The sequence below is a fragment of the Vigna umbellata genome, chromosome 4, assembly GCF_029865625.1.
Source record: "Vigna umbellata cultivar VRB3 chromosome 4, Vumbellata_1.0, whole genome shotgun sequence".
Classification (NCBI taxonomy): Eukaryota; Viridiplantae; Streptophyta; class Magnoliopsida; order Fabales; family Fabaceae; genus Vigna; species Vigna umbellata.
Window position 1 is genome coordinate 39,393,673 of NC_142168.1, and position 25,069 is coordinate 39,418,741.

At 31.4% G+C, this 25,069-nt stretch overlaps 4 protein-coding genes across 14 annotated transcripts in view; all 4 read left to right on the top strand.

The window, feature by feature from the left end:
* Positions 1-851: 851 nt before the first annotated feature.
* Positions 852-6,073, top strand: LOC124847959 (cyclin-dependent kinase-activating kinase assembly factor-related / CDK-activating kinase assembly factor-like protein). Of its 3 annotated transcripts, XM_088111314.1 has the most exons (7): positions 856-1,008; positions 1,295-1,399; positions 3,280-3,387; positions 4,171-4,244; positions 4,333-4,436; positions 4,565-4,630; positions 5,638-6,073. In XM_088111314.1, the coding sequence occupies exons 3-7, from the start codon at positions 3,323-3,325 to the stop codon at positions 5,902-5,904; spliced, it is 576 nt and encodes a 191-aa protein (XP_087967440.1). In that variant the 5' UTR covers positions 856-1,008; positions 1,295-1,399; positions 3,280-3,322; the 3' UTR covers positions 5,905-6,073. The 3 variants fall into 3 exon arrangements, with proteins under 3 accessions (XP_087967438.1, XP_087967440.1, XP_087967439.1); XM_088111312.1 differs by lacking the exon at positions 1,295-1,399 and having other exon boundaries at positions 852-1,008; XM_088111313.1 differs by lacking the exons at positions 856-1,008; positions 1,295-1,399 and adding an exon at positions 1,411-1,662.
* Positions 6,074-8,700: 2,627 nt separating this feature from the next.
* On the top strand, positions 8,701-13,751 carry BLOS2 (biogenesis of lysosome organelles complex 1 subunit-like protein). 8 transcript variants are annotated; one of them, XM_088111284.1, is made up of 6 exons: positions 8,701-8,804; positions 9,772-9,953; positions 10,106-10,276; positions 11,384-11,684; positions 11,792-11,876; positions 13,427-13,751. In XM_088111284.1, the coding sequence occupies exons 2-5, from the start codon at positions 9,843-9,845 to the stop codon at positions 11,806-11,808; spliced, it is 600 nt and encodes a 199-aa protein (XP_087967410.1). In that variant the 5' UTR covers positions 8,701-8,804; positions 9,772-9,842; the 3' UTR covers positions 11,809-11,876; positions 13,427-13,751. The 8 variants fall into 8 exon arrangements, with proteins under 8 accessions (XP_087967410.1, XP_087967412.1, XP_087967411.1 ...); XM_088111286.1 differs by having other exon boundaries at positions 8,704-8,843; positions 8,956-9,953; positions 10,106-10,388; XM_088111285.1 differs by having other exon boundaries at positions 8,704-8,843; positions 8,956-9,953; positions 11,774-11,876.
* A 765-nt stretch (positions 13,752-14,516) lies between these two features.
* LOC124847870 (receptor-like protein EIX1) lies at positions 14,517-18,103 on the top strand. The gene is made up of 2 exons (XM_088112052.1): positions 14,517-17,663; positions 17,843-18,103. Exons 1-2 carry the CDS (start codon positions 14,730-14,732, stop codon positions 17,855-17,857), a joined length of 2,949 nt encoding a protein of 982 aa, XP_087968178.1. The 5' UTR covers positions 14,517-14,729; the 3' UTR covers positions 17,858-18,103.
* A 4,735-nt stretch (positions 18,104-22,838) lies between these two features.
* LOC124833057 (uncharacterized) overlaps positions 22,839-25,069 on the top strand; it is a 28,729-nt gene continuing 26,498 nt past the window's right edge. For both annotated transcript variants that reach the window (XM_088111352.1, XM_088111353.1), the window contains exons 1-5: positions 22,839-23,166; positions 23,255-23,373; positions 24,495-24,540; positions 24,678-24,750; positions 24,830-24,887. In XM_088111352.1, the coding sequence (XP_087967478.1) occupies positions 23,071-23,166; positions 23,255-23,373; positions 24,495-24,540; positions 24,678-24,750; positions 24,830-24,887 (392 nt within the window). In that variant the 5' untranslated portion in view covers positions 22,839-23,070. The remainder of the gene's footprint in view (positions 23,167-23,254; positions 23,374-24,494; positions 24,541-24,677; positions 24,751-24,829; positions 24,888-25,069) is intronic.

Consider the following 25,069-nt stretch of genomic DNA (forward strand, 5'->3'; position numbering starts at 1 on the left):
TTTAAATTAATAACAATGTTTATCATAATATTTTTAACATTGATATTAATAATGCACATTTAATACTATAATTGAATTTAGCTTAATGATAACAACTTTATAAAATAATTTGAATAAATAACAGCTACAATGCCATTTTTTTTTATTTAAGCATAAATTCTAAATTCTTTAAGTATATTAAAACTTCTAGTTCTACTTTTTAATTTAACATTTTACATTTTAATTCTATATGTCCATAACTTTATAATAATAACTAATTTAAAAAAATATTTATCAGCCATATAAAAATTAATTAAATCAATAATTATGTCAATAATTTTAAAATAGTTAAGTCAATAATCCTTATTCAACATAAAATAATTACTATATAAATATGATTATATAATAATACTCTATATCTATATGTAACAAATTTTTTTCATTTTTTGTGTTTATATTTATTTTTCAATTTTATCTTTTAAATAATTTTTTAAAATAAAAATTAATTATTTTATCATTTTTTATTTAACCACTTTTTAAAGTTAATTATTTTTTAAATTAAAAAATTACGTACAAAATAAAAAACTATTTATAATAAAATTATAAATTTATTTACATTTAATTTTATAAATATAATAATAATAATGATGATGTTTAAAATTCTGAACACTAACATTATATGAAAAAAATATCTATTTACAAAATGTATTATTATAACTTCTTAATGTTAATTAAATTAAATTAAACTATTCTAATAATTCAACTACATTAACTAATTTTTTTTAAATTTTATTTCAGACATAATGATGAATATTAAAAATCAATAAGTTTATTCAAAGTTAATTCAGTTTAAAATCTAGCTGAGAAAAAGAAAGAGGTGAATTGAGTAAATCTGGGTTTGGGGGAACTTTTTGAAGAAAAAGGTTTATCTGAGAGAAAAATTCGAGGGTTTAATGTGGCAGATGCCTAAGTGTTGATTTTGCAGGATCTAATCATCTCTTCTCCCTCTGTCCGAGTCTTCTTTTTTAGGTTTGTTTCCGTCTATGCTTGTTTCTGTAATTCCCAATAAACATGGATAATATACTGAAATGATTGGCAGTAGCAGTATATGGTTTTCTGGTGGTATCATGGTTATATTCTTACATTATAGAATTTGTATGTCAAATTTCTTCTTTTACTTCATTGTTTGCTGCTTCTTGTGTTGTTGTACACTTTAAACATGTGTGTGTGGTGGGGGAATGGATCCCCGAATGCTCAAGTTGATTGAATTGTTTTTTTTTTCTCTGTTTGTGCCTATGTATTAATTTTTTTTCAGGTGAGGGCAAAAAACTCAGGCTGGATAAGATGCTGGCGGATATTTTGTAGTGTGGGTGCAGATGCATTTTTTTCAAGGGAAAAAACCTGAGATAAATCAGGAAGGGTTAGGACAAGGATTTGTTAGTGCGTTGTTTAATTTTGTAAACCATGCGTCTGGTGGCAGTGGACAGTGGAACTTGTCGGACTTTGACAAATTTCTGAAAGGAGAGGCATGGGTGGGATAACTGCGAATAACCTCCTGTAAACGCCCATGAGGCATTAGAATCCATGAAGTGCGGTGGGGTACTTGGGGTGAGGTCCGGTGGTGAATGCTGAGATCTTTTCTGGGTCGAGGGACACTCTCCCATCTTAGGTGATGTGGCCTAGGTAGGTAACTTCTGAAACTCCAAAGATACAATACTTAGATAAAAAAACTTGTTAGAAACAAGTGCGTCTAAAACTAAGCCGAAATGTGTTTTATGTTCAGGGAGATAAGAACTGCTATAGGAATATTATCTAAGAAACCAAGGGCAAATTGTTGGTTGAAATTAATGAACCAAGTAATTCGTTATTGATTTGAAGGTGGATAGAAAATTAGTAAACCCAAAAGATATTGATTAGAAGTTGATCCACATTAGGAATATGGAATTGGGAATTTATCCTTGACTTAACAACATATAAGGCCCTATAGTTAACACAAAATTGCCATGACCTACCTATCTTTCTTCTTAACAAGGAGAATAGGGGAGGAGGAGTAGGGGTTGTGGGTAAGAATTGTGATTCCTTCTTGTAACATTTTGTGGATGGTGGTGGTAATGGCCTCTTTATGGGACTGGGATAGCAATAGGGTTTGACTATCATGGGAGGGGTGTAGTAGGTGCGATAGGGTTTGTTTTGTTTGTTTTCGCAAATGTTCTAGTGTTTCACTTTCAATTGTCATTACCGTTGTTTATTTTGTATTGCTGATATTTTTATCATATTTTCTTTAGAATGTCAGCTTCCCATCTCCCTATTTATTTCTATGGTGGGAATTATGAATATGAATTCCCTTTTGTCAACTCAAAATGGGAATGTGTACGCATAAAATAATGATAAAAAATTTAAGGTAGAAAACCCTCTCAGTGTGAGTAAGGAAAATCCTATATGCATCAATGGAATTACCTGCATGTGATTCCTTCTAGCTCCTCAGAACTCAGTACATCTTTGCAAGTCCTATGCATTAACAAGTGTATTTAATTGTGTTGTGGCTGCTGTTATGGAGGAATCTCCAAGATTTAGCAGTCACAGATCACAGTCATAGATTCACAAGCTAACTGATCATGTTATGGATCTGTTAGTAAACCAAAATAGTGAACATTTTTATTCATTAACCTCAGTATACACGTTCAAGAAACAAGTGAGGCTCCCTGAATTATTTGGTTGAAGCTTTAACAATTTGCAGTCAGATGACTGCAGAAACAAAAGACTTCATTCACTAGCATTTGAAAGTATGAATTCTACTATTAAGTGAGATTTTTCAATTTGAGTTGTTTTTCTGAAACTAGGTTTTTTATGCGTACAATTTCAAATTTTGCACCAACCTTTTGCACCCTGTCCATTCTCAAAGCTCATTTCTTCTACAAAGACATGGAGAAAATGTCAATCAATTTTTTAGTGTACAAGACATAAGCAAACTCAGAACCAGCCTGAGTATCGGGTATCATAGGATGAATAAGTATACGTTCCCCGTGAACTTTACCCATATAATTTCACAATTCCTAAATCCATCGTGGGCTTTTGAACATCACAAATTTGATTCTGGAAGGTATGTAATGGGAGGAAGGGGAGTTATTCGGGATTGTATGGCCTGATTTAGTTGTCAATGTATTGTGCTCTCCTTTTTTGTTAAATAGTTGAGGCCTTTGTTATCTATATTATTATATCTTGATTATTTTCATTTCATTTTAATAGACAGAAAAAAGTATTTCTATTTCACTAGCAAATTTTTTAATGCTTAATATTCAGGTGAGAAATATAAAGTTGGCAACAAGAAGTTCACAGTAACAGTATGGTGGTCTCCAGTACAAATCCCCACAGCAAGGAGATAGCCATCAGAAGGAGGATTTCTAGCATGTAATTTTTTTACTTTTTTTTAATCTTTTATTGTATTGTAATGAATGTATCTTTGCTTGTTTTGTATATCTGACATGCGGAATAATAATCATCATCGTATGTGATGTGTCTTTTTGGTTTTCATCTGGTAGTATGAAAATCATGCAAATACATCTAATTTAAACTAAAATAATCCTGCAGAATTTGCAGGATAAATTGTGCCTTTTTTATGAAAAAAATATTGAAGCTGCAGTAGTTGGAGAAGTTAATATTCGGCACATTACTATAATGTCATCGTTAGTGGGTAGTATTGCATTAGTTAATATAGGGTACATTACTATAATATGCTGCACTACTTCCCCACCAATTTTCACATCAAATAATTCCAATTAAATTTTGCAATTCAAATAGAAAAACCTGGGTAGTATTACAGAATATGTTTACTCATTGCTGAAGGGTCCAATTGAGCAAGGCATTGGACCATATGTTTAGTTTCTTTGGTTGGTTTTGTGGCTGGGAAAAGAAGAGCTGGGATGTTGGCACGAAGTGTAGAGTTTTTTGGTTTCTTTCGAGAGCCATGCCCTCTAATCCACATTATACTAGCAAGTGTAGCTGCGATATAATGTCAATTATATTTAGAGTTCTTAATGAATACGTATACTAAATTACACATGTTTTGTGCAATAGAAATAAGTATCATGATCATTGCACTATATTCGGCACTTTAATTCTTAGCGTGTTTGGCCGTTTTATTTCAAATTCAGTCAGTTATATAATTTTGCTAACTAAACTGTAAATTTATAGATTTAACAAACGTGAAGACGATTTCCCATCTTTGAGGGAATATAATGATTACTTGGAGGAAGTAGAGGACATGAGTAAGCTTTTATTGTCTTGTTAAGAGCTGTTTCACTTGATAACTTTTGCTTTCTTTTCGTGATTTACCTACCTTTTCCCCCATTGCAGCATTTAACTTGATTGAAGGAATAGATATTTCAGCCATTGAAGAAAAAATTGCTAAATACCAGGAAGAAAATGCCGAACAAATAATGATTAATCGAGCTAGGAAGGTACATTTCAGTAATAGACTTTTCATTCATGGTCTCAATCACAAAAAGAGTGCAACTTAAGTGTGTTATATAAGTACAAGTTTCCTGTCATTTTTTAATCTGTTTTTATGCTGATATTAATTAATCAGGCTGAAGAGTTGGCTGCTGCTCTGGCAGCAAGTAAGGGACAGCCTGCACTAACTGACAACGATGCGGTGAGCATTGGACTTTTATAAATTGATTGCTATTACTTTCTGGCACAGTATTCAAACTTTATTTAGTTTAGACTGTTATGTGATATTGGGCTTTAGTCTTATCATGTTACTGCCTCTATTATTATTATTATTATTATTATTATTATTATTATTATTATATATTTATTTATTACATGCACAAACTGATTATTAATACAACTACTTATGTTTCATTTGTGAAAATTGTTGATTGTTTTTCCTTAAGTCAGCATTTGATATCTTTTTGATCCACATTTGACTGAAAAAAAAATATGAATCCTTGAAATCCAAAATAAATTAATAAATCGTAATCAGATTCTCTTCAAAAGAAAAGGATACGGCTGTAAAGTTAAGAAGGACAAATGAGCCAAAAGTTTCACTACATAACAAGCTATGGGGCATAAATGGGCCAGTAGTTGCGTAACAAACTCTTGGACATTTGATGGTTGATGGGTTGCTTGTGTCTGTCTATATATGAAGCAACTGTGAAGATGTGGATTCATTGTAGATGCAATTGTGTAGAACAATAACATACATGATAACTGTGGTTTTTCTGGCAGTTTGTGATACTTCAGCTGTGAGATTTTTAATTTGAGACTTTTATAATAACCAGTATGATTAAAGTTTTGATTGCCTTAGCCTTCAATACCAATAAAACTTTGCTTGAAGCCTTTTTCTTTCTTTTAGCAGTTTTATTTTGGTTGGGATTTAACTATGTTTGAATTAGCCAATACAATTTGCACGTTAAAGTGTTTTCTCTGTTTTGTTCCAATATCTAGTTTGTGCTACAAAGTCATGGAGCACCCTTTCCAAATATAATATAAATATATGAAAGATTCTAAGAGTGTTTGTGTTGTAGTTACATTGAAGGTAAACCTAATCTAGCACTACTCTGGCCTCAACTCTTTTGCATTGAAAAGAGGAAAATGTCCTTTCAACGGTTTTAAGAACACGCCTAACTTTCTCTATTCTCTATACTCTTGATGCAGGCCACAAACCAAAATTCTCAAACAGGATTTGGAGCTGTTCCTCAGGGACAGTATGCACCTACATTTGCAGGAGGACAGCCAAGACCCACAGGCATGGCTCCACAACCTTTACCACTTGGAGGAGGTGACATGCTGGGCTTTGCAGGTGATGATGAGGAATCAAAGAAGCTACGAGATGAGAGAGGAGCAAGAGCTGGAGGATGGAGTGTAGAAATAAGTCGGAAACGGGCATATGAAGAAGCCCTTGGAAGCCTCTGGGTTTGTTGAGACAATACTAATAATATTCATATAAGGTAGGACTTGTCTATTGCTGTTCATGCTAATTCCAGTGTCATGAAAGCTATTTTTTTTGCATGGATATTTGATGTATATTATGTAGAATGTAAGATTTATTGCATTTTTGTTTCGTCTAACTATAATGAATCATGTTTCAAGAGACCTTGTCTATGATTGGCAAAAACTAGCTGCAAAGTTTGTTCAAAACTAAAATGTTGATATGCGGCAAGTAATTTTGGTATATTTGTTTGGATGTTATATATATGTTAAAGTAGCTGGAAAATATAAAATGATGTAAATAAATGTATTGATTTTAAATTTTATGTAATTTTCATTTACGAATATATTATATACTTTTTATTTTTATTCTACTATTCATGTTAAACTATATATATATATATATATATATATATATATATATATATTATCGGTAAAAAATGAACATAATAAAAATAAAGCACTAGTGGTGCTCAAACACTTTTACAAAAAAAAATGTACAAGATACTAGTACTAAGAAAACAAAACCTGAATCGTGTTTCCAAATTGAAAACAAAACATAGAAGAGATAAAATCATGAAAAGCTTAATAGTACTAAGAAAATAGAACAACAAGATAAGCTTTTAGCATAAGTCGTCTAATAGCTTCAGCAAAAAATCTTAAACTATATATTAAGATAATTTTCTTTCAAATTTGAAGCAAAGCATAATGCCATACTACTGCATAGACATAATATTTTCCTCATGTTAATTAATGTAACAGTTAAAAGAATGTAATATAAAAAAGTGCTGGTATATCAATATCTACAAGTTTAATGCCAAACAATAAACCATAGTAAATGGTTTAAATATTAAGATAAGAAATGTTATGTAGAAAACTATTTATTATTTATCCTTATAAACATTAGTGTGATAAAAAGTGAAAATATAATATTGTCATAAAAAATGATAAGTTTATCTTATGGGAAAATATTATAACAATAATAAGAACAGAATACCCTTTACATAGAAAATATTAGGAACTAACATTTTAGAGTAGGTTTGCGAAGCAAATACTTCTCTTGTAAGCTGAATTCAGCTAGTAAAAAAGTTAAAAGATAACTGAAAAGTTCCCTTTGGCTCATCTTTTCATTTTGAATTGTTTCTCTCTTATTCTTTCAGGATGTTAATTGTTCAAAGAAAGAATTTAATTTAAAGTGAAGGATTTGGAAATAACAAAAGAAAATTGCCATAGTTTCCAAGAATAAAGATAACTCTGAACCATAATAAAAATAAAAAGAGAGTTTAATTGATTTTTGTAAGATATACTATTTTTATCTTTAATTAATTTATTATTATTTTTATTAAGGTTATATTTTTTTATTATAAATATAAGGAAGATTAATCTTGTTTTTAGTATATTTAATCATTTATTTCTTAAATTCAAAAGTGTAAGATGTAATAGTTTTTTTTTTCTTATTCTCTTTTGCTTTATTATATTTTAATTTCTATATTGTGAACTTTTATTATAGCTTTAAAAATGTTATTAAAGATTAAATAAATAAACAATCTGTATATATCATTAATTATTTTATTTATATTTTGTTTTTAAATAAATAAGAAAAATCTAAAGATGTTTAACTTAGTTGATTGAATGTCATGACTGAATTGTTATGAACTCCTGTCAGTCTCTAAAAATATAAAGAGTTACACGAAATGCGTAAATAAAAATCATGTATATATTTTAAAACTAAAATTATTTTAATAAAATTGTTTCAATATAACGATAGCTGATTTATATCGAAAAAATTCTTAAACTTTAATGATTTTGCAAGTAAAACTATAATTTTCAGCCTGGTATAAAAACATCCATTAAAGACTTTTTTTTTTAATTTTATTTGCTGAAACAACCTATCTTTTTGTTTTGAACATACAATTCAATGATCTTCTTATTCTTAACATTGAACATTTAGATAAAAATTTTGTGTTTTTTTATCATGTGTGTGGCATTAATGTCAATTTTGATTTTTACTTAAATTGGAGACAACTATTTGATTTATAACTTAAAGTGGATGTTAATGGTTATTTTTGTGACCTCTTTACAATTTCAATAATCTAATACTTGAATAACCTTGTAAAACAATTTAATTGAATAAAAGAAAATGTAAATTGAACAATGTTCTAAAATTAAATTTATAAATAAAATCATCATTAAAACTTTTCATGATGATAAGAAGTTAGATAAATTTATAATATTGAAAGTTTTAAAATAACTTATTTGTTTAAAAATATTATAATTTTTAGAGTAGATATTCAATAGTCAGTTCATCGAGTTAACTCGTGCTATTCAAAAGGAAATTGGAACTCTACGTAATCATATATTCAGCATTAGTTAAATATTTACTTTTCAAATAGCTGACTTCTCATTGCATAGAATATATTGTAGTTTCATAATTTATTTTAAAGATATAGAGTATTTCAGTAAATAAAAATATAAAATAGAATGTTCAAAAAAAGTCCAAAAATAAATGAAATATATTTTCTTTGAAAAGATAATTAGTGAATCCTTTCTGATTTCTAATCTGCAATTTAATAATAATGAGATTCACGATGATGAGAAATCTATTTTCCAAGTAATCGATTTTTCACCTTCAAACTATATATGTTACTTTTGAAAATTAATTCAAAACTAGGTTATATTCAGTAAATAGAATTAAAAACAATATATATATATATATATATATATATATATATATATATATATATATATTTTAAATAGTCTCCATTAAATCATCACTAAAAACCCCACATACTAAAAAGTAAAAATTTATAATAAAATAGAAAACGCCAACAAGGGTGGACAAAAAGGAACAAAGGAAAAATTAGCTTACTGATTGAACAAAACCTGCAAACAACGTAAGTCTCCTTCCAATTGCACTGTGTTCATCCCATTCTGTGAGTGTTCCTTTTCCCTGCATTTCATAGTATAATCAATTTTCTCTTTTTCTGAGACTGATTTAATTGATTTCTGCTATATGCACGTTCATTTCTGATATCATCGTTTTAGGGAATGAATTTCCTTCAGTTTGATCTATTGGGTTGGAAGCGAAGCCTTTGTGGATCACTGATTGGATTTCAAAGATCTGTTTTTTAAACAATTTTAATCGAATTCCTTCCTCTTTTCTCCATGTATCCCTCACTCCCCCTCCGTCGCGACAGGCCTGCCGCCGACCGCCCCCTCGCCGCCATGGCCAATTCCCCAACTCAGATTTGGGTTTTTAATGGTTTTCAAATTTGAGTTCCTCTCCTACTTTTTTTTATCCTCGTTCTTTTATTATTTCAGTTAAAGAAGTTATAATCGGCAGTGAGATGTGTTTTATACTGTTACCAATATATATGAAATATTATTATTATTATTGTACTGATTAATATTTTTTATTATGTATATTTAGTATGAGATATGCTACAGCATTATTGTCACAATTCCAAGGAGTAAAGTTTACAGGTTCCATAAATATCTAATATTGGTATTGATAGTTGCAAGGCTATATAAAATATATGTAGTTGTTTTCAATTTGTTAGTTTTGTTTTTTTGTTGATGGTGTCAGGCTATATAATCTTTTTAGCTATGCTTGACTTACTTCCTTTGCATCTTATTAATCACTGAACTTAAATGTTTCCTTAACTTTTCTCTGGTGTTGTCTTTCTGAATGCTGCTTAAATTTAAGGTAAGAAAAATAAGGGGAAACTGGATAATTTTTAGAGGCGGAATGGGGGTCTTTGGTGCAATATGGAAACTCTTCATCCAATTTATGAGAAGAACGTTAGTGTTTGATTTCTGAGCTTGCAATTACATTGGGTTGTTGTTTTCAAATTACTGCAGTTTGGACCTGAAAACCAGCTCTTGGTTGATTGTGACCTTGTCAATTGGTGAAATATATATGCTCTCCAATTATGGATAACATGAAGAAAGATGAACCTCAAGATGAGAAGCCAGATGAGCTTGCTGAATCTCTGGATGATCTATTCTGTAGCATTTCCACCATGATCAAATCCGAGCTTCAGGTGAAACTCCAAATTCTTTCTTCCTTCCCTCTGACATCCTATTTTTATATGTTCAATGAACACTCGGTGAATCGTAATGTAGCATTGCTTGAAAAGTTGATTGTGATTTTTATTTACTTGTTTTGTTATAATGTGATGAGATTTTGTGTTAGGGGACAAATAATCACCTAGAACTGTTGGAGAAGATGAATGTAAGAGTGGCAGAAGAATACAAAGGGTTTGGTGACTTGGCTTCAGGGTTGAGGGTTTTTGTGGAGCAGCTGAAATGCAAGAGCGGTAGCTTCAATGAATATGTTGAGCAGATTGATAACATAGAGAAGCAGGTGACTGAGTTTGAAGCTGTTGTGTCTATGCTTGATAAGTATGTTGCTCTGTTGGAATCAAGAGTGCAATATGTGTACCTTCCCAAAATCCATCTTCCTAATCAACAATAGTGTAAAACTTTTACTTTTCATTATTAACATTTACATTATTTCCTCATCTCAAGTGAATGAATTGCTAGATTTACCATCTTGTAGATTTACATATGTTCTCCTTTGTCAAAACAAAGGGTATTGAAAGGCCTACCATGATTTCTATGCATAAATCTTTAAACTCATTCAATCAGCATCATAATTAAATACTTCAAGAAAATCATGTTTATATATCAATTAATGTAGGTCACCAGACCAAAATTGTACACTGGTTAGTCAAACCATGTATTACAATCTTTCATTTTTTTTTCTTCCTCCACTAGTGGTCATCCTTGCAAAAACAGTTAAACTCTTAGAAGATGAATAGACTAACATATGTACATTTGAAACAAAAAAAATAAAAAATTGATATCAAATTAATAAATCTCTTACATTATAGTGAATACACCAATATTTGTAAACTTTTGATTCAAAACTTTGTTGTGAACTTTTGTAATGTAAGATTGATCTCAGTTTGAACCCTTCTTTTTTCTTCTAGTAAAGCTAGTAAAATTTATAATGAAAATATAGCTCAAAATAAATTTAAAATGAGGAATAAAATTTTTACAACAATATATAATATAAAAGAAAAACATCAAAAACATGTGTCGACATCATAGTACTGATGCCAACTTTGTAATTGTAGTCATATCACTAAGCATGTGTCGACATCGCTAGTGAGTTTAATATAGATGTCGATGAGAAAGAATGTTGACTGAGCTATATTTTTGTAATCTCACATTGATTATATATTCATCAAATTATAATTTTGCAAATGTGAATGCAAATCATATTTTACAAATTGGATGGTATGATTAAATTAGATTTAAGGTATACTCTTTAAGATAACAGTGAAGTCTATATGCTCATTTATTAGAAAATTTTTATGAGTTTATGTGTCAGGCCTCAGAAATTTAACCCAAAATCTCTGCTCAGATTCATTTAAAACGCACCTAAAACTCTGTAAATTGATGCCAGGTGTCAAGAATGGAAGATTCGAAAATCAGTAGTGGAAGACAGATGTCTACAGGAGAGTGTACGTTCGTTGGACGTGGGGTAGACAAAAATGATTTTTCTGAAGAACCCTGCTCACTCTCCTCTGCATGCACCTTCTCCTTCCAAACTCTAACTTTCCATTTCTCCTTCTTCTCTCTAGAAACTTCCCTTCTCTCTACTGTAACTCATCTTTCTCTTCTCCGATCATCATTCAAAAATCGTAGAAGCGTTCCCAGCGTCGTGAGCTTCATTCTGAACCGAACAGCTCCAGATCTTGAAACTGGTAAGTTTCTCGTCCCTAGCTGTTCGTTCGTATGAACATACAAACCAAGCCCTGGTTGCATGCAATCACCTTGTCTGAATCAATCTTAGTTCTGTAACTTGTTTTAGTTGGAAGAGTTAAGTGACCGTGAGGGTAGAAGTTGTAGTTGACGAACCAAGTTGCAGTCTGTAGGACGTTCTTTCACAGATCCAGGTAAGGGAAGCTTATTAATTTAATTCATATGACTATGTGTTGCATGAACGTTCGTTGAATTGAGTTGGATATGAAAATTGATGGTGCTATGTTATGATGCATGAAATGTATGAGATTTCTGTGATTTGATGATATAAGATATGATAAATTGAATATGGTATGAATGTAGATGGGTGAGACTATATGTTAAGAACTGAAATTTAATAATATTGACTATGATAAGAAATTCCCCTTATGAGTGTGTACGTACGTTGCTGGACGGTCCTCGACCGTTCGGTTTTCTAGTGAAATTGAATTGGTAGTGGATTCTTTCATTTGGGAAGGATTCTAGTTGAGGACGAACGTCCACACTTCGGAGTACTATGTATGAGCGTTCGGCCAAACACAGTTGGGTATTGCCGTTCGTCCACACTTCGGAGTACTTCTAAGTATATAAGTAATTGTATATTTTGTTGTTCGTAATCACTACATCAATAGTATCGTATTATATTTATCAAACCTTTTATTATAAATTTATCAGTGCTCGGTCTTACACCAAGAGCTCGTGCTGAGTAGTGTTTGGTCGTACACCAGGCACTCGTCCTATCTCTTTAAGTTAAATTTCTTGATATGAGCGTTCGTTCAGACCCTCCAGGGTCACTCACTGTAGTGTCCAGTATTAAACCCAATTAAACTAAGCATTCACAAACGTTCGGTTTCTTCATATGAGACAATTCTAAGTATTAACCTTCGTGTTTTGGAATATTCCTATTCATTGGTTTCACCCTAGAGTCCACATCCTTGGTTTGGTCTTTTATTGTTCTGAGTGTGTTCTCAAGAGTCAGTTGACTTAAATTGACTCAACTTGAAATGTACGTTCGTCCCATTTGTCCTTGGAATATTTTGCTTGCTATCTTCCTTAAAATCCAATGTCAACCCTTGGTCTCAAACCATTCTCAACTTTGAAGATCCCCGGACTCGCTCTATGTGTTCTGCCCAATTTTAAGTTCGGGTTGAACGTTCGTCCTTTTAACGTTTGTTGAAATCGATGTAAGAGATAAGATCACCGAGATGTTTAATTACGAATGATGAATGAAATGTGAATTTGGACGAGTGTTCCGGGGAGGAACGACTCATGTATGAATATTGGAAATGGGTAAAGTATGACTGTGGGCATGCTAATGCTGGCTGTTCATCCTGATGTTTCGTGGGTACTCGTCCTCACGTAGAGGAGGGTAGGTCATGTGTGGAAACGGCAGGAGGTCCCGTCCTTAGGGGTACTTTGGATGAATAGGACTAACCTCGGGTGGCAGCTGATGAGAGCATTCCAGTTACTACACCACCCGGGTGCACGAACGCCTGTAGCTACGCAGATTTCATACAGTCCGAACAGTCAGTCTAGTAATAGGCTTTGTGTGATACATATGTTGAATTTCTCTTGTGTGTTGAATTGTTTAACTTATATGTTGAAGCATGAATTAAATTACATAAGCTTACCCTGTGTTTCCTTGTGTTGTCTTGTTGTACGTCCGTCTTGTCTTTGCAATGATCATCCGTGTGGATGTGAGCAGATGGAAGCGCGCTACTTGAAGAGGCGCTGGAAGAAGAAAATTTGGAAGATGCGAACCTCGTAGACGTTGAAGTAAAGGCCGAACCGTAGGACGTTCGGTCTGTAGTTAGTAGTTTAGCGTGAAGTGACCGTTCGGTCACTCCCTTTCCCCTTTTTGTAATTTGACCGATCGGTAATTTGACTTTTGTAAGACCGTTCGGTCATGTTTCTCTAAATCTTATTCAGTTTACTTTTGGTAACTCTATGTAGGCCGTTCGGCCAAAGATTGTTAGTTTGTTTAATATAAAACTGAACTGATTTATTATTAAATGTAATTAATTCTATTATATGGTTTTTAGTGTATTTTTGGGATGTTAGATTATGATTGAGGAAAACATTAATAATACACAAAAAGAAGGCATGTGAAATTGGGGCGAAGACTGCAAATCTTCCTGCCACTAGTACCAAGGCTAGCTATAGCAGAAGGCATGTGAAATTGCTTACAATACTTTAGCCATATTTCAAAGGAAAAATAACAGTTCACACACTTTTGTAGAGAGGTGATCATGACAGGTTTTAAAGAAACTTAGTATTTGAGCCACAAACTTATAGAATCCACAAATCAAATATGAAAAAGGACAAAATAAAGCGACAAATTTAATTTCATTAAAATATTTTTGTGCGGACGTTTCTTTTATTTGCTCTATCTATGTAAATGGTCCAAACTACCTTAATTAAATTTTGTTTTAAAAAGAGATCCTGCATTTAAATAATTTTCTGACTGGGTAGTGAATAAAAAAAATGATTTGATATAGTTACAAAATTATCAAAATTAAAAAAAAATGGTAACCAAAAGAATTAACTTCAATTGAAGGTGTGATCTTATATTTCAACTGTTTTCATTGAAGTATTTTCTAATAGGTCATTATTTCATGACATATGATTCCTCTGTTCATTTCAATGTTATTATAGAAAAAATCGAAGTAAATGCAGTTTTTTTCTTAGTACTTTTTAAAACGAGGATTAAACTTTTTACCACAATATACAATATAAAAAGAAAAGTGGTCTGAAACATCCTCATCGATAATAAATGCAACGTGTTTTTTTGTCACCTATCAATGTGTTGCAGAAAAGTCTTGACCCTCAGCTCAAGTTTGGATTTGTATTATAATTAAGTAGACTTGGAAAATACTAGGAATGAGCTTTTGCCATGGACTTGAAGTCTTCTAATTGTTATCTATAAATGTTTTAACTTCATATCTCCTTCTTACATTCTTCACATTTAATATCCCAAAACATTTTCAAAAAAGGTAGAGTTCATCACCATGCTTCGCAGCAGACTCTATCAGCTTTGTGTGACCACCTTTTTATGCATCTTTTTATGTCATGGAAGTTTGCATGCAGAGATGTGTGCGGAGGCAGAAAAGCAAGCTCTTCTCAAGTTAAAGGAAGGCTTTGTTCATAGAATGGAACTTCTGTCTTCCTGGAACGGTGATGATTGTTGCATATGGAAAGGAGTTTCATGCAATAATTTAACAGGTCATGTAACCTCTCTTCGTCTCAGATTTTCAAATTCTACACGTGTTGAAGATTTAAACTATCTTTTAGACACAATGCCAGAGATGGAATTTTTCGGTGCCCCTACAGAATTGGGAGGTAAGATAGATTCTTCAATATGTGAGCTGCAGCATCTCACTTTCTTAGATCTCAGTCATAATTACTTACAGGGAGACATCCCAAAATGTATTGGTTCACTTGGTCAATTGACACATTTAAAACTTGCATGGAATGGTTTGAATTACATTCCTTATGCTCTGTCAAATCTTTCCAATTTACAACATCTTGACCTTGGGAAAAATAATCTTGTTGCAAGAGACCTTGATTGGCTTTCTCACCTTTCTACTTTGAGATACCTTGATCTCTCAAGAAACAATCTTGGTGCTGTTACTGATTGGCCGTCATCAATAAGTAAAGTCCCTTTTCTATCTGAACTATATGTAAATGATTGTGGACTCCCTCAAGTCAAACCTAAATCAATCTCCCACATCAATTCTTCCACTTACCTCCAAATCCTCAGTCTATCAGGAAATCACTTTGACTCTTCAATCATGTCATGGGTGTTGAATGTCAGCAAAGTCGTCAGAGTTCTTGATCTCTCACATAATGAACTTGATAATGGCATCATAAAGACCTTTAACACTTTGTGTCAACTTAAGAAGTTGTACCTCGGTTCCAATAAATTGTCTGAACAGCTCAGTGATTACTTACCAGAATTTTGTTCTGCAAAAGATTTAGAGGTGTTGAATCTTGACCATAACCCATTTGGTAAAGGGTTGCTTCCTGATTTTTCATTATTTTCATCCTTGGAAAGACTTTCACTTCAGAATACCAGTACTGTGGGGCCTTTATTATTTGGTCACTTGCCTCGTCTTAAAGCTTTGGATCTCAGTTTAAACAATTTGAATGGATCATTGCCTGTATTCGAAGTGACGAAATTTGCCTCATTGCATTTTCTGGATCTTTCTCACAACAAATTGAGTGGGAGACTTCCATATAGTATTGGACAACTTTCTAATCTCTGGTTTTTGTCCATTTCTTCAAATGAGTTGAATGGGGACATTAGTCAAGAGCATGTATCAAACCTATCTAGATTGAAGATCTTTGATGTGAGTAAAAATTCTCTTTCGTTTAACTTGAATCCAGATTTGGTTCCACCTTTTCAATTGGTGGCATTATATGCATCATCGTGCATTTTGGGGCATCAATTTCCATTGTGGCTTAAACATCAAAAGAAACTTCAGGTGCTTCAAATCTCTAATACATCCATTATGGGTTCGTTTCCTGAATGGTTAGGGGACATATCATCAAGTTTGTTATACATAAATGTTTCCCATAATAAACTTAGCGGAGTCTTACCAAAATCACTATCACAAATTAAGACAGGGCTTATGAGTACATGGGATTTTAGTTTCAACAATTTGTCTGGCCCATTGCTTCCTTTTCCTCCAAGTGTATTTGAGCTCTTTCTCTCAAATAATAGGTTCTCAGGGTTTGCATCTTCCTTTTGTGAAACATCCTCAGTAACTTATCTTGACCTGTCTAGTAATGCACTCAAAGGACCCCTTCCAAATTGTTGGGAGAAATTTCAAAGATTGGAAGTTCTAAATTTGGCAAATAACAGTTTATCAGGGAGAGTGCCAGAGTCGTTTGGCAATTTACAAAGTATTTTGTCGATGCATCTAAATAACAATCACTTCTCCGGTGGGATACCATCTCTGACTCTTTGCAAAGGAAGCTTGAGATACGTTGATTTTGGGGATAATAATCTTGAAGGAACATTACAAACATGGTTAGACTTGGATAATTTGATTGTATTACGTCTACGAGGTAACAGGATCCAAGGAAGCATACCCACAAGTCTATGTAATATATTATCTCTTCAAATATTGGATATCTCGTCAAACAACATTACAGGGGAAATACCACAATGCATTGGTCACATAAGTGCAATGTCAGATATGGAATTTCGAATTGAAACCGTGTTCTATGGAACATCTGCACCTTTAGTATTTCATGACAGTGGAATTGGGCTTTATTTTGAGGAAATATCATTGACATGGAAAGGAAGAAACCTCGAATTCAAGAGATTTTTAGGACTTTTGAAAGCCATTGATATTTCTAATAACAACTTAAGAGGAGAGATACCGAGAAGTATAACATCACTAGATGGTTTAATAAGCTTAAATCTTTCGGGAAATAATCTTACAGGATTCATTCCCGACAACATTGATCGTTTGGGGATCTTGGAATCACTTGACTTGTCAAGAAACCATCTTCATGGTAGGATTCCAACAAGCTTTCCAAAATTATGTTTTCTAGAAGTGATGAACTTGTCTTTCAACAACTTATCAGGAATGATTCCGACAGGCGGCCAACTAAATTTCTTCGATACGACTTCTTATGTTGGGAACATTGGGCTTTGTGGCTTCCCACTTGAAAGCCGATGCCCACATGTGAGTCCAGAGAGAGGAAGAAGAGGTCACAAAAAAGAGGATGAACTCTTAAGCTTTGAGTTTTGTCTGAGCATGGGGTTGGGATTTTTTGTTGGATTTTGGAGTGTTTGTGGAACTTTAATAGTAAAAAGTTCATGGAGATATGCTTATTTTAAGTGGTTCATCAATGTAACAGATTGGATGTATGTCACAATCCTTGTCTTTACTGTCAGAATGAAAAGAAGATTCCGAATTCAAGACCTCAAGGTAAAGTTTTTGGCATCTCTTATTATGTTATCATACCATCTTGTTTATTAATTTTCTACCGCCAACCGTTCAAATTATTTTTGAAAAGCTTAAAATGAAGTTGTAAACTTGCTCATCATGAGTGATGCTTGTTTAGAATTTGAATTTATGACATTCCATTTGTTTTTATTATTTGGTAGGGAAATCTATGGTGAGAGTAATATGATGCAATGCTTTGCTTAATTTGAAGGACAACATCAAATTCCATTTCAAGTTCGTTTGGATTATAAATTAAATTTTAGTTGTGGCAACTCTTTCATTGTTGAGAGAGAATATATATATTGATAAGGTTTAAGTATATCATTCTTACTTTTATGAATGAATACTCAAATATTTCTAATGTACTTGTTATTATCTATGTGGTTAAAGCATTTTTAATGTAATTTCTTTTTATTATTTGATATTAAGGAGAGAGAGTAAAATATGAATAATTTCAATACTAAATTCTCCGTAATAAAGCCATTCTTATTTTTTTTAAAAAATATTCAATGATTTAGACGAATAGGAACATAAATACAAATATATATGTTATTTTGAGAGTGAGGATTAGTATAGATTTTTATATAAAAAAAACGAAAATAAATATTGTGAAATTCACAAATGTTATATCCTCGTCTTCTCATTGTAAACATTTATTTATAATCCTACATTCTCATATATTGCTAAAATAATAAATTTATTTTATGATTAAAATATACGTTGTATTGTTAAAAATGGTTAAAGATGTTTTCAAAATAATATATCTTGTTGTTGGCCATTGTTTTAATCAATACTTATTATACTAGTGCAACTTCAATTTGGAAAAGGGATTGTTTAAACAAAATTGATTTATTTAAATTATTAAAAAAATCTAAGCCTATTTAAAGATTTTCACCCTGTTATACATATCATAATTTTGTTTAAGATGAACTCTCTATTATTGGCCAAATGAAAAAAAAAATTAATATCTATTTTGTTCTTCGCTTAGTTTTGTTTAAGATGACCTCTCTATTTTTTAGTGGTTCAAAGTGATTCCTTTTTTTATAAAAATGGTTCAATTAAGTCTTTTTTACTAACAACATTTAAAACGTTAAGGTGTTCACCTTAACCAATACTTAATGAGTTGTCCAGTTTTAAAATAAGTGTCAAGATCAACCAAGTGACATGACAATGTTAAAAGTCATTTGCCTTACTTAAACTCTTTCTATTACAATTAAATTTATTTTACCTTAATTAAATTCTCAATTCACTATCATGAAACTCTTGATAGAAACTTCTTTTCCTTACTCTTTTCTGGTTGAACTCGTGAATCCCGGTGGTTAGGTAGGAGGTTTCGTCTTCTCCTTTTCTAGTTAGGAGTCGTGATTGACTATGTTGAATTTGGGTTCTGTTATTTGGGGTTTTTGTTCTTGATTCTTCTCTACATGTTTTAATCTCGCAATTTGGGACTAGGGTTTTGATTTGGGTTCTGTTATTTAGGATTTTTGTTCTTGATTATTCTCTACAAGTTTTGATCTTGCATTTGGAGCTAAGATTTAGATTTAGATTATGTTATATGGGGTTTATGTTCTTGATTTTTCTCTACAGCTTTGATCTCGCAATTTGGAGCTAGGGTTTTGATTTGGGCTTTGTTATTTGAGGTTTATGTTCTTGATTCTTCTCTACAAGTTTTTTATCTCACGATTTGAGACTAGGATTTTGATTTGGGATTCTAAAGTTTTTTCTGTCTAAAGGGTGATGGTTGTGGTTTGTGGTTTTTCGATGGTGGTTTGATTTCGGGTTTTCGGTGATAGTTTGGGTGCGAGCAATTGTGGCTGGCAATGTGTTTAACTAGAAGAAGATGATAATATATTAAGAACAAAATAAAAAAATATAAAAAGTAAAATAAAAAATTTTAACATTCTAATGTCAATGATTAGGTATTTTAAAACTAGACAAATTGGCTAAGGTGAACTTTACACCATTAGCGTTTTAAACGCGGTCAACAAAAAATACCAAATTGAACCATTTTTATAAAAGAATGACCATTTTAATAACTCAAAAGTATAAATATTATTTTAAACAAAACTAACTAATAAGAAGACCAAAGTATTAAATAAAAAAATTGTAAAATATACCAATATACATCACTCAAATTATTCATCAGTTTAACCTTCATAACTACACTTTGACTGAAAATTTTGTGAAAAACAAATGCTTGAAATAATTTTAGAAAAGACAAAAATGTTCAATTGGTATTTATTTTTTAAAATAGAAATATTTAATTATTTTTAAATATTTTTGTATTTAATTTAGTGTGAATTTTATTTAATATTGTATAATATTAATCTTTCTATTAAGTTCATGTTAATGCTATTGGAAGAATATTAGGTATCAATATCTTAAATTTTTAATTGCTTCATCTCATTCCTCAATATCTTAAATTCTTCCTAATTTTCTTTTGGAGTTGTTTTTAATTGCTTCATCTCATTCCTCAAAATCATCAAAATATAATTTAATGTGTATATATTTACTTTAACTTTGAAAAGGTTAGAGACAAATTGTAAAATATTTCTTTATTTTTTATGTACAATATCTTACTATGATGTATGAAAAATATATTTTAGTTATAATTTGGTTGTGTAAATTTAATTGAGCTTTGATTTGGTTACGTTAATAAAAATATTTTTTTTATCATATTTTAAATAATTCATTGAAAATGGATAGATTGATTTAGACATGGTAAGATATACTAAAATAAAATATAATTAGATAATGTTATATATATTCAGTTATTTAGTTTTTTCTTTAATTATTGAGTTTTGCTAATGGAGTTAATTTTCTTTTGTTAGAAAATCACTAAGAGAAGCTCTTTTATATAGTTGGATCTGAAATTAGCCATTTGAAAAAACAAAAGTTTTATAATATTAACAATTTCATACTATTTATGAATAAAAATATTTAACTAAGGGAAAATTTGGAGGATCAAAAGTAAATTCAGGATACATTAAACTAAAGGTTTTCTATCTCTCATCATTCCTTAAATGTTTTATAAACTCATTCTTATTATTTAAAGAATATCATTTCATATGCTCCATAGTCACATCATAAATAATCTTTGCAATCTTGGTTTCAATAAAACTAACACAACTTTTGTAGGTTGTTTCGTTTTTCTTCTTTGAATTCCATCTAGGTATACCAAAATGTTTGTATATTTGCAAGTTTTTTCATCATCTCTTAAATATAACATACAATCAGGTTTGAGCGAACTAGTATAAAAATACTTATGTTATTATTTTTTTTATTAAATGTTTTCCTAAAAGCTTATTTGAAAACACAAGCGTCTAATAACTATTGCATATTATCTAACACCTACAATAGTCATTAAACGTTATCTTACAAAAATATTTTAAAACATTATTCGAACCCCATCACTTTATAATGTTTTCATGTATTTCACATTTTTTTGCTCCGTGTGACAGTATATACATGCTCCTATCCAACAATGACAATTAACACTGATATCACCTCTTTCTCCTATTTCAGGATTTGTGCTTCTTATCTTGATTAGAAAACCTTAGATTTTTAGGGTTTTTCACTCTCCTAGTCATCTATGGCTTATTCCGTTGTTGTTTTGTCCATTTTTGTTATATGGAACTAATTAGGCGACTTGGGTATCAAACGTTAAACTTTGGCTTGAGAATTAAGGGTATTTTGATGATATTATTCAAAAAGTGTTTGTTATTGCTTTTGTTGATCTTCCTTGTTGCAAGAAAATTGATGCTAAGTTATGTATCATTCTCAAGGGTACCATTCATTATTCTTTAAAATAAATGTTTCTTGCCTACAAAATGTGTTTTAAAGTCTAGAAACAAGCCAAATTATTATACAATGACACTCGACATCTTTATGTTGTTTGTCGCGATCTTTTTAGTGTTGTTTTTCAACAAAATCAAGGCTCCATGAATGATTAGTTGGGTTAAAGTCATCCTCTTTTTTATGAATTTAGTGAGTTATTACCTCTTGCCTATACTTCTACCCAAGAAATAAAGCAGTTGTTAAAGTTCTTCATGGTATTGACATTACACGGACTTGGTGATACATATTCCTATGTCTGTAAACAGATTTTTAGTTCACCTGTTGTCCCCAATTTGACTTCTACTTGTTCTACTTTTTTTGCATGTACCAAATACACCCATCAATGATACACCTATTTTTGTTGATGATTCCTTTGTGTTGACATCTCAAGTGATGATCGCAATCGCTTTAACAAGCATAGAAAAAGACATCACAAATGTAATACTATGGCAAGTTAGGTTGTAAGATTGACCAGTATTATACATTACATGGACATTCTCCTTGATCTGCTACCGTTGTTCAGACTAATCCTCCTTCACAATCACCTACTATGAATCCTTCTTCATGTGATACTATATATAAGTCTATTACGATTAATTTTCTCAAATAGTTTGAGGATCAACAACCTTACAGTTTCGTTACATATGTAATTTTTGTTCATAACTCAATCTTTTTCTCTGGGTCTGTGGGCATATTATGTAATATTTAATTTATATTTAAATTAATTTCAATCAATTTACTTGAGAAAGAAAAACCACAAAGTTTAATTTATTTTATAATATATGATTTTCGATTCAATTTTTTAATTCTATTTTGAACATCGAATTACTTTCTAAGAAAAAATCTCCTATAAGTTATGACATTTTTTCACATTAAAAAAACTCTTTTTTAAAGTATCCAATAATTTGAAAAATTTAAGGAACTAAATTAAACTTTTAAAATTTTGAAAACCAAAATTAATATAAATAAATTAAAAGGCTAAAACTATAATTAAACCTTTTGATAAGGTTATAAATAAAGAATCATATTACTAATGTATAAACTACTCTTATAATTTTTAGTGATATAAATGTTTTTATTTATTTTAAAATGAACGAGAGAGAACACGGATGCGGTTGAAATTAAAATTGTTTGAATGAAGACATATTAGAGTAAAAAGTTATATTACGAAAACTTTTAATTATTACTATTTATTGATATTAATAATAAGACTGAATAGTTATTTTTGTTAAATGATTTTTCCAATTTTATTTTACTATTTATTTTTTAAAAACAGACAATACCATCTCTTCATCAAATCTTCCGATAACAATTATAATAATTTGGTTTTGGCGTAGGCTCACAGCGATGGTCACGTCACAGAAGCCATTACCTTCTCTTCTCACAATTCAGATCCTTATTTTTGAACCCTCAAACCCTTCCCTCAAATTCACCCTTTCGTTTCCCTCTTTCTTCAATAGCCCTTCTTTCTTTCTGGTCGCAATCTCAATTGGTATGTGATTCAGAATCAGAAGAAAATCGAATGGTCCTTTTCTTCCTCTAATCGATTAAAATGAAGGCAGGGAGTGCTGCCAAGTTGATCGTCGACGCTCTGCTTCAGCGCTTCCTCCCCCTCGCACGGCGTCGTATCGAAACCGCTCAAGCACAGGTATTTGCGTCAACACCTCTTTTCGCTCTGAAACCAACTTTCCAATTTCGTGGTTTGAATTAACGGCTGTGATGGGGATTCACCGTAGGATGGGCAATACCTGCGACCATCTGATCCGGCCTACGAGCAGGTCCTTGATTCCCTCGCAATGGTCGCGCGCCACACTCCTGTTCCTCTGTTGGAAGCTTTGTTGAAGTGGAGGGAGAGGTTAGGATAATTAACTCTTCCTCTTTTTTTATTTTTGTTTTTCACTTCATCTTAATTAATTAGCCCTTTTTTATTTTTGTTTTCAGTATGTTTTTTAACATAGCTGGTATAGTTTAGTTTAGGCTGAACTGCATTGTTGCTCACCCTTTGATAACTTAAGTTTAGAAAGTTTTTCTTTTGGTTCTAAGGTGTCTGTGACCAAATGGGTTTTACACCGACGTTTCCTAGACTATGTTTGGATAAAAGTTAGGTTCGTCTTAAACTACATTCATATTAATAGACAAAGAGTATGCTTGAATGGATTTCTGAAGTCCTTGCAGGAGAATAAAATAAGAAAAGAAATTAACTCATGTGTCATTTGTAAACTAATTTCTGGAAGCTCAAGTTTTAACTCATGCTTAGACTAATTTTATGGAGAAACTTGTTTCGCCTTTTCTTTTCTTTGTCCTAGAAGTGTTTACGGAAAAAATTGCCGAAAATATTTATGGAGAAACTTTTTCTCTTAGTTTGTGCATTGGAGTGTGTGTGTGTCTCCATTTGATAAGCTTCAGACTGCAATGCAAGAACTTTCAGACTTTACCATATGTCACCAAGTTAGGGTGTGTCATGAAACTCATTTGATTGATATCAATTTTTACACTTTCAAGGCATAAACGGATAAACAATGTATAGTTTAGTTTAAAATAAAGTTTTGGTTCTTCATCTTAAGTTTTTGGTTTCATTTTGATTTCAATTGGTTTAAAAAGTGTTTTTTGGTCTTTTGAAGTTTCTAGCTGAGACTGTACAGGTCATTCTGACAGTCTATTTTACACTGATGCTATCAATTTTACTTGACATGGCAAACGTGCCTGTGATGTAACATCTATCACATTCACTTTGGCAAGTGTCACCAAGTAAGTGTTTGTGTGGACTGGTGGAGCGGATCTTGGTCTGACCTAGGCGCTTTAAAAGACCAAATTGATAATCTTTAAACTTAAGGGACCAGACTAAAACAAAAAAATGTACAAGTGTATTCTAGTCTTTGGTCTATGATGTGAAACTTTGCTTATACTTGTACGTTTTCAACCCTGTTGTAGTTAAATTACTCACTGAAATAATTAGTTTTTTTTTTTAACTTGTAGTGAATCTCCCAAGGGTGCCAATGATGCATCGACATTCCAAAGAAAGGTTTGTGTGCAAGAATTTTGATAGGCTAATTAATGCTTGTATAATTTAGAGTTTTGGCATATTTGCTTTGGTTTTGTTTTCAGAACAGTGGTCAGTTGGTTTGGAGGTTTATGTAGCATATTTTTTGTTGATTTCAGCTTGCAGTGGAGTGCATATTTTGCTCAGCATGCATACGCTTTGTGGAGTGTTGTCCACAAGAAGGACTTACTGGTTTGTATTATGTATATGTGATTGTGTTTCTTTTGTTTTGAACATATGATGGACATTAATTATTCGTTTGTTGTTACAGAGAAACTGTGGTCTGGGCTCGAAAATTTTGTTTTTGACTGGTTAATTAATGCTGACAGGTATTTCTGTTGTCGATGATAATAGGAACATTGTAGTATGTTCATAGTTGGTGAAAATATTTTTTTAATAAAGCAAATGATTGATGTCTGAATTATAAGATATAGGGTTCTCCTAAGAATTACTTTTCCACTTTTTTCAGTTCATAATGTGGTTGTCAATTTTAGGTTCTTAATTGCTTAAG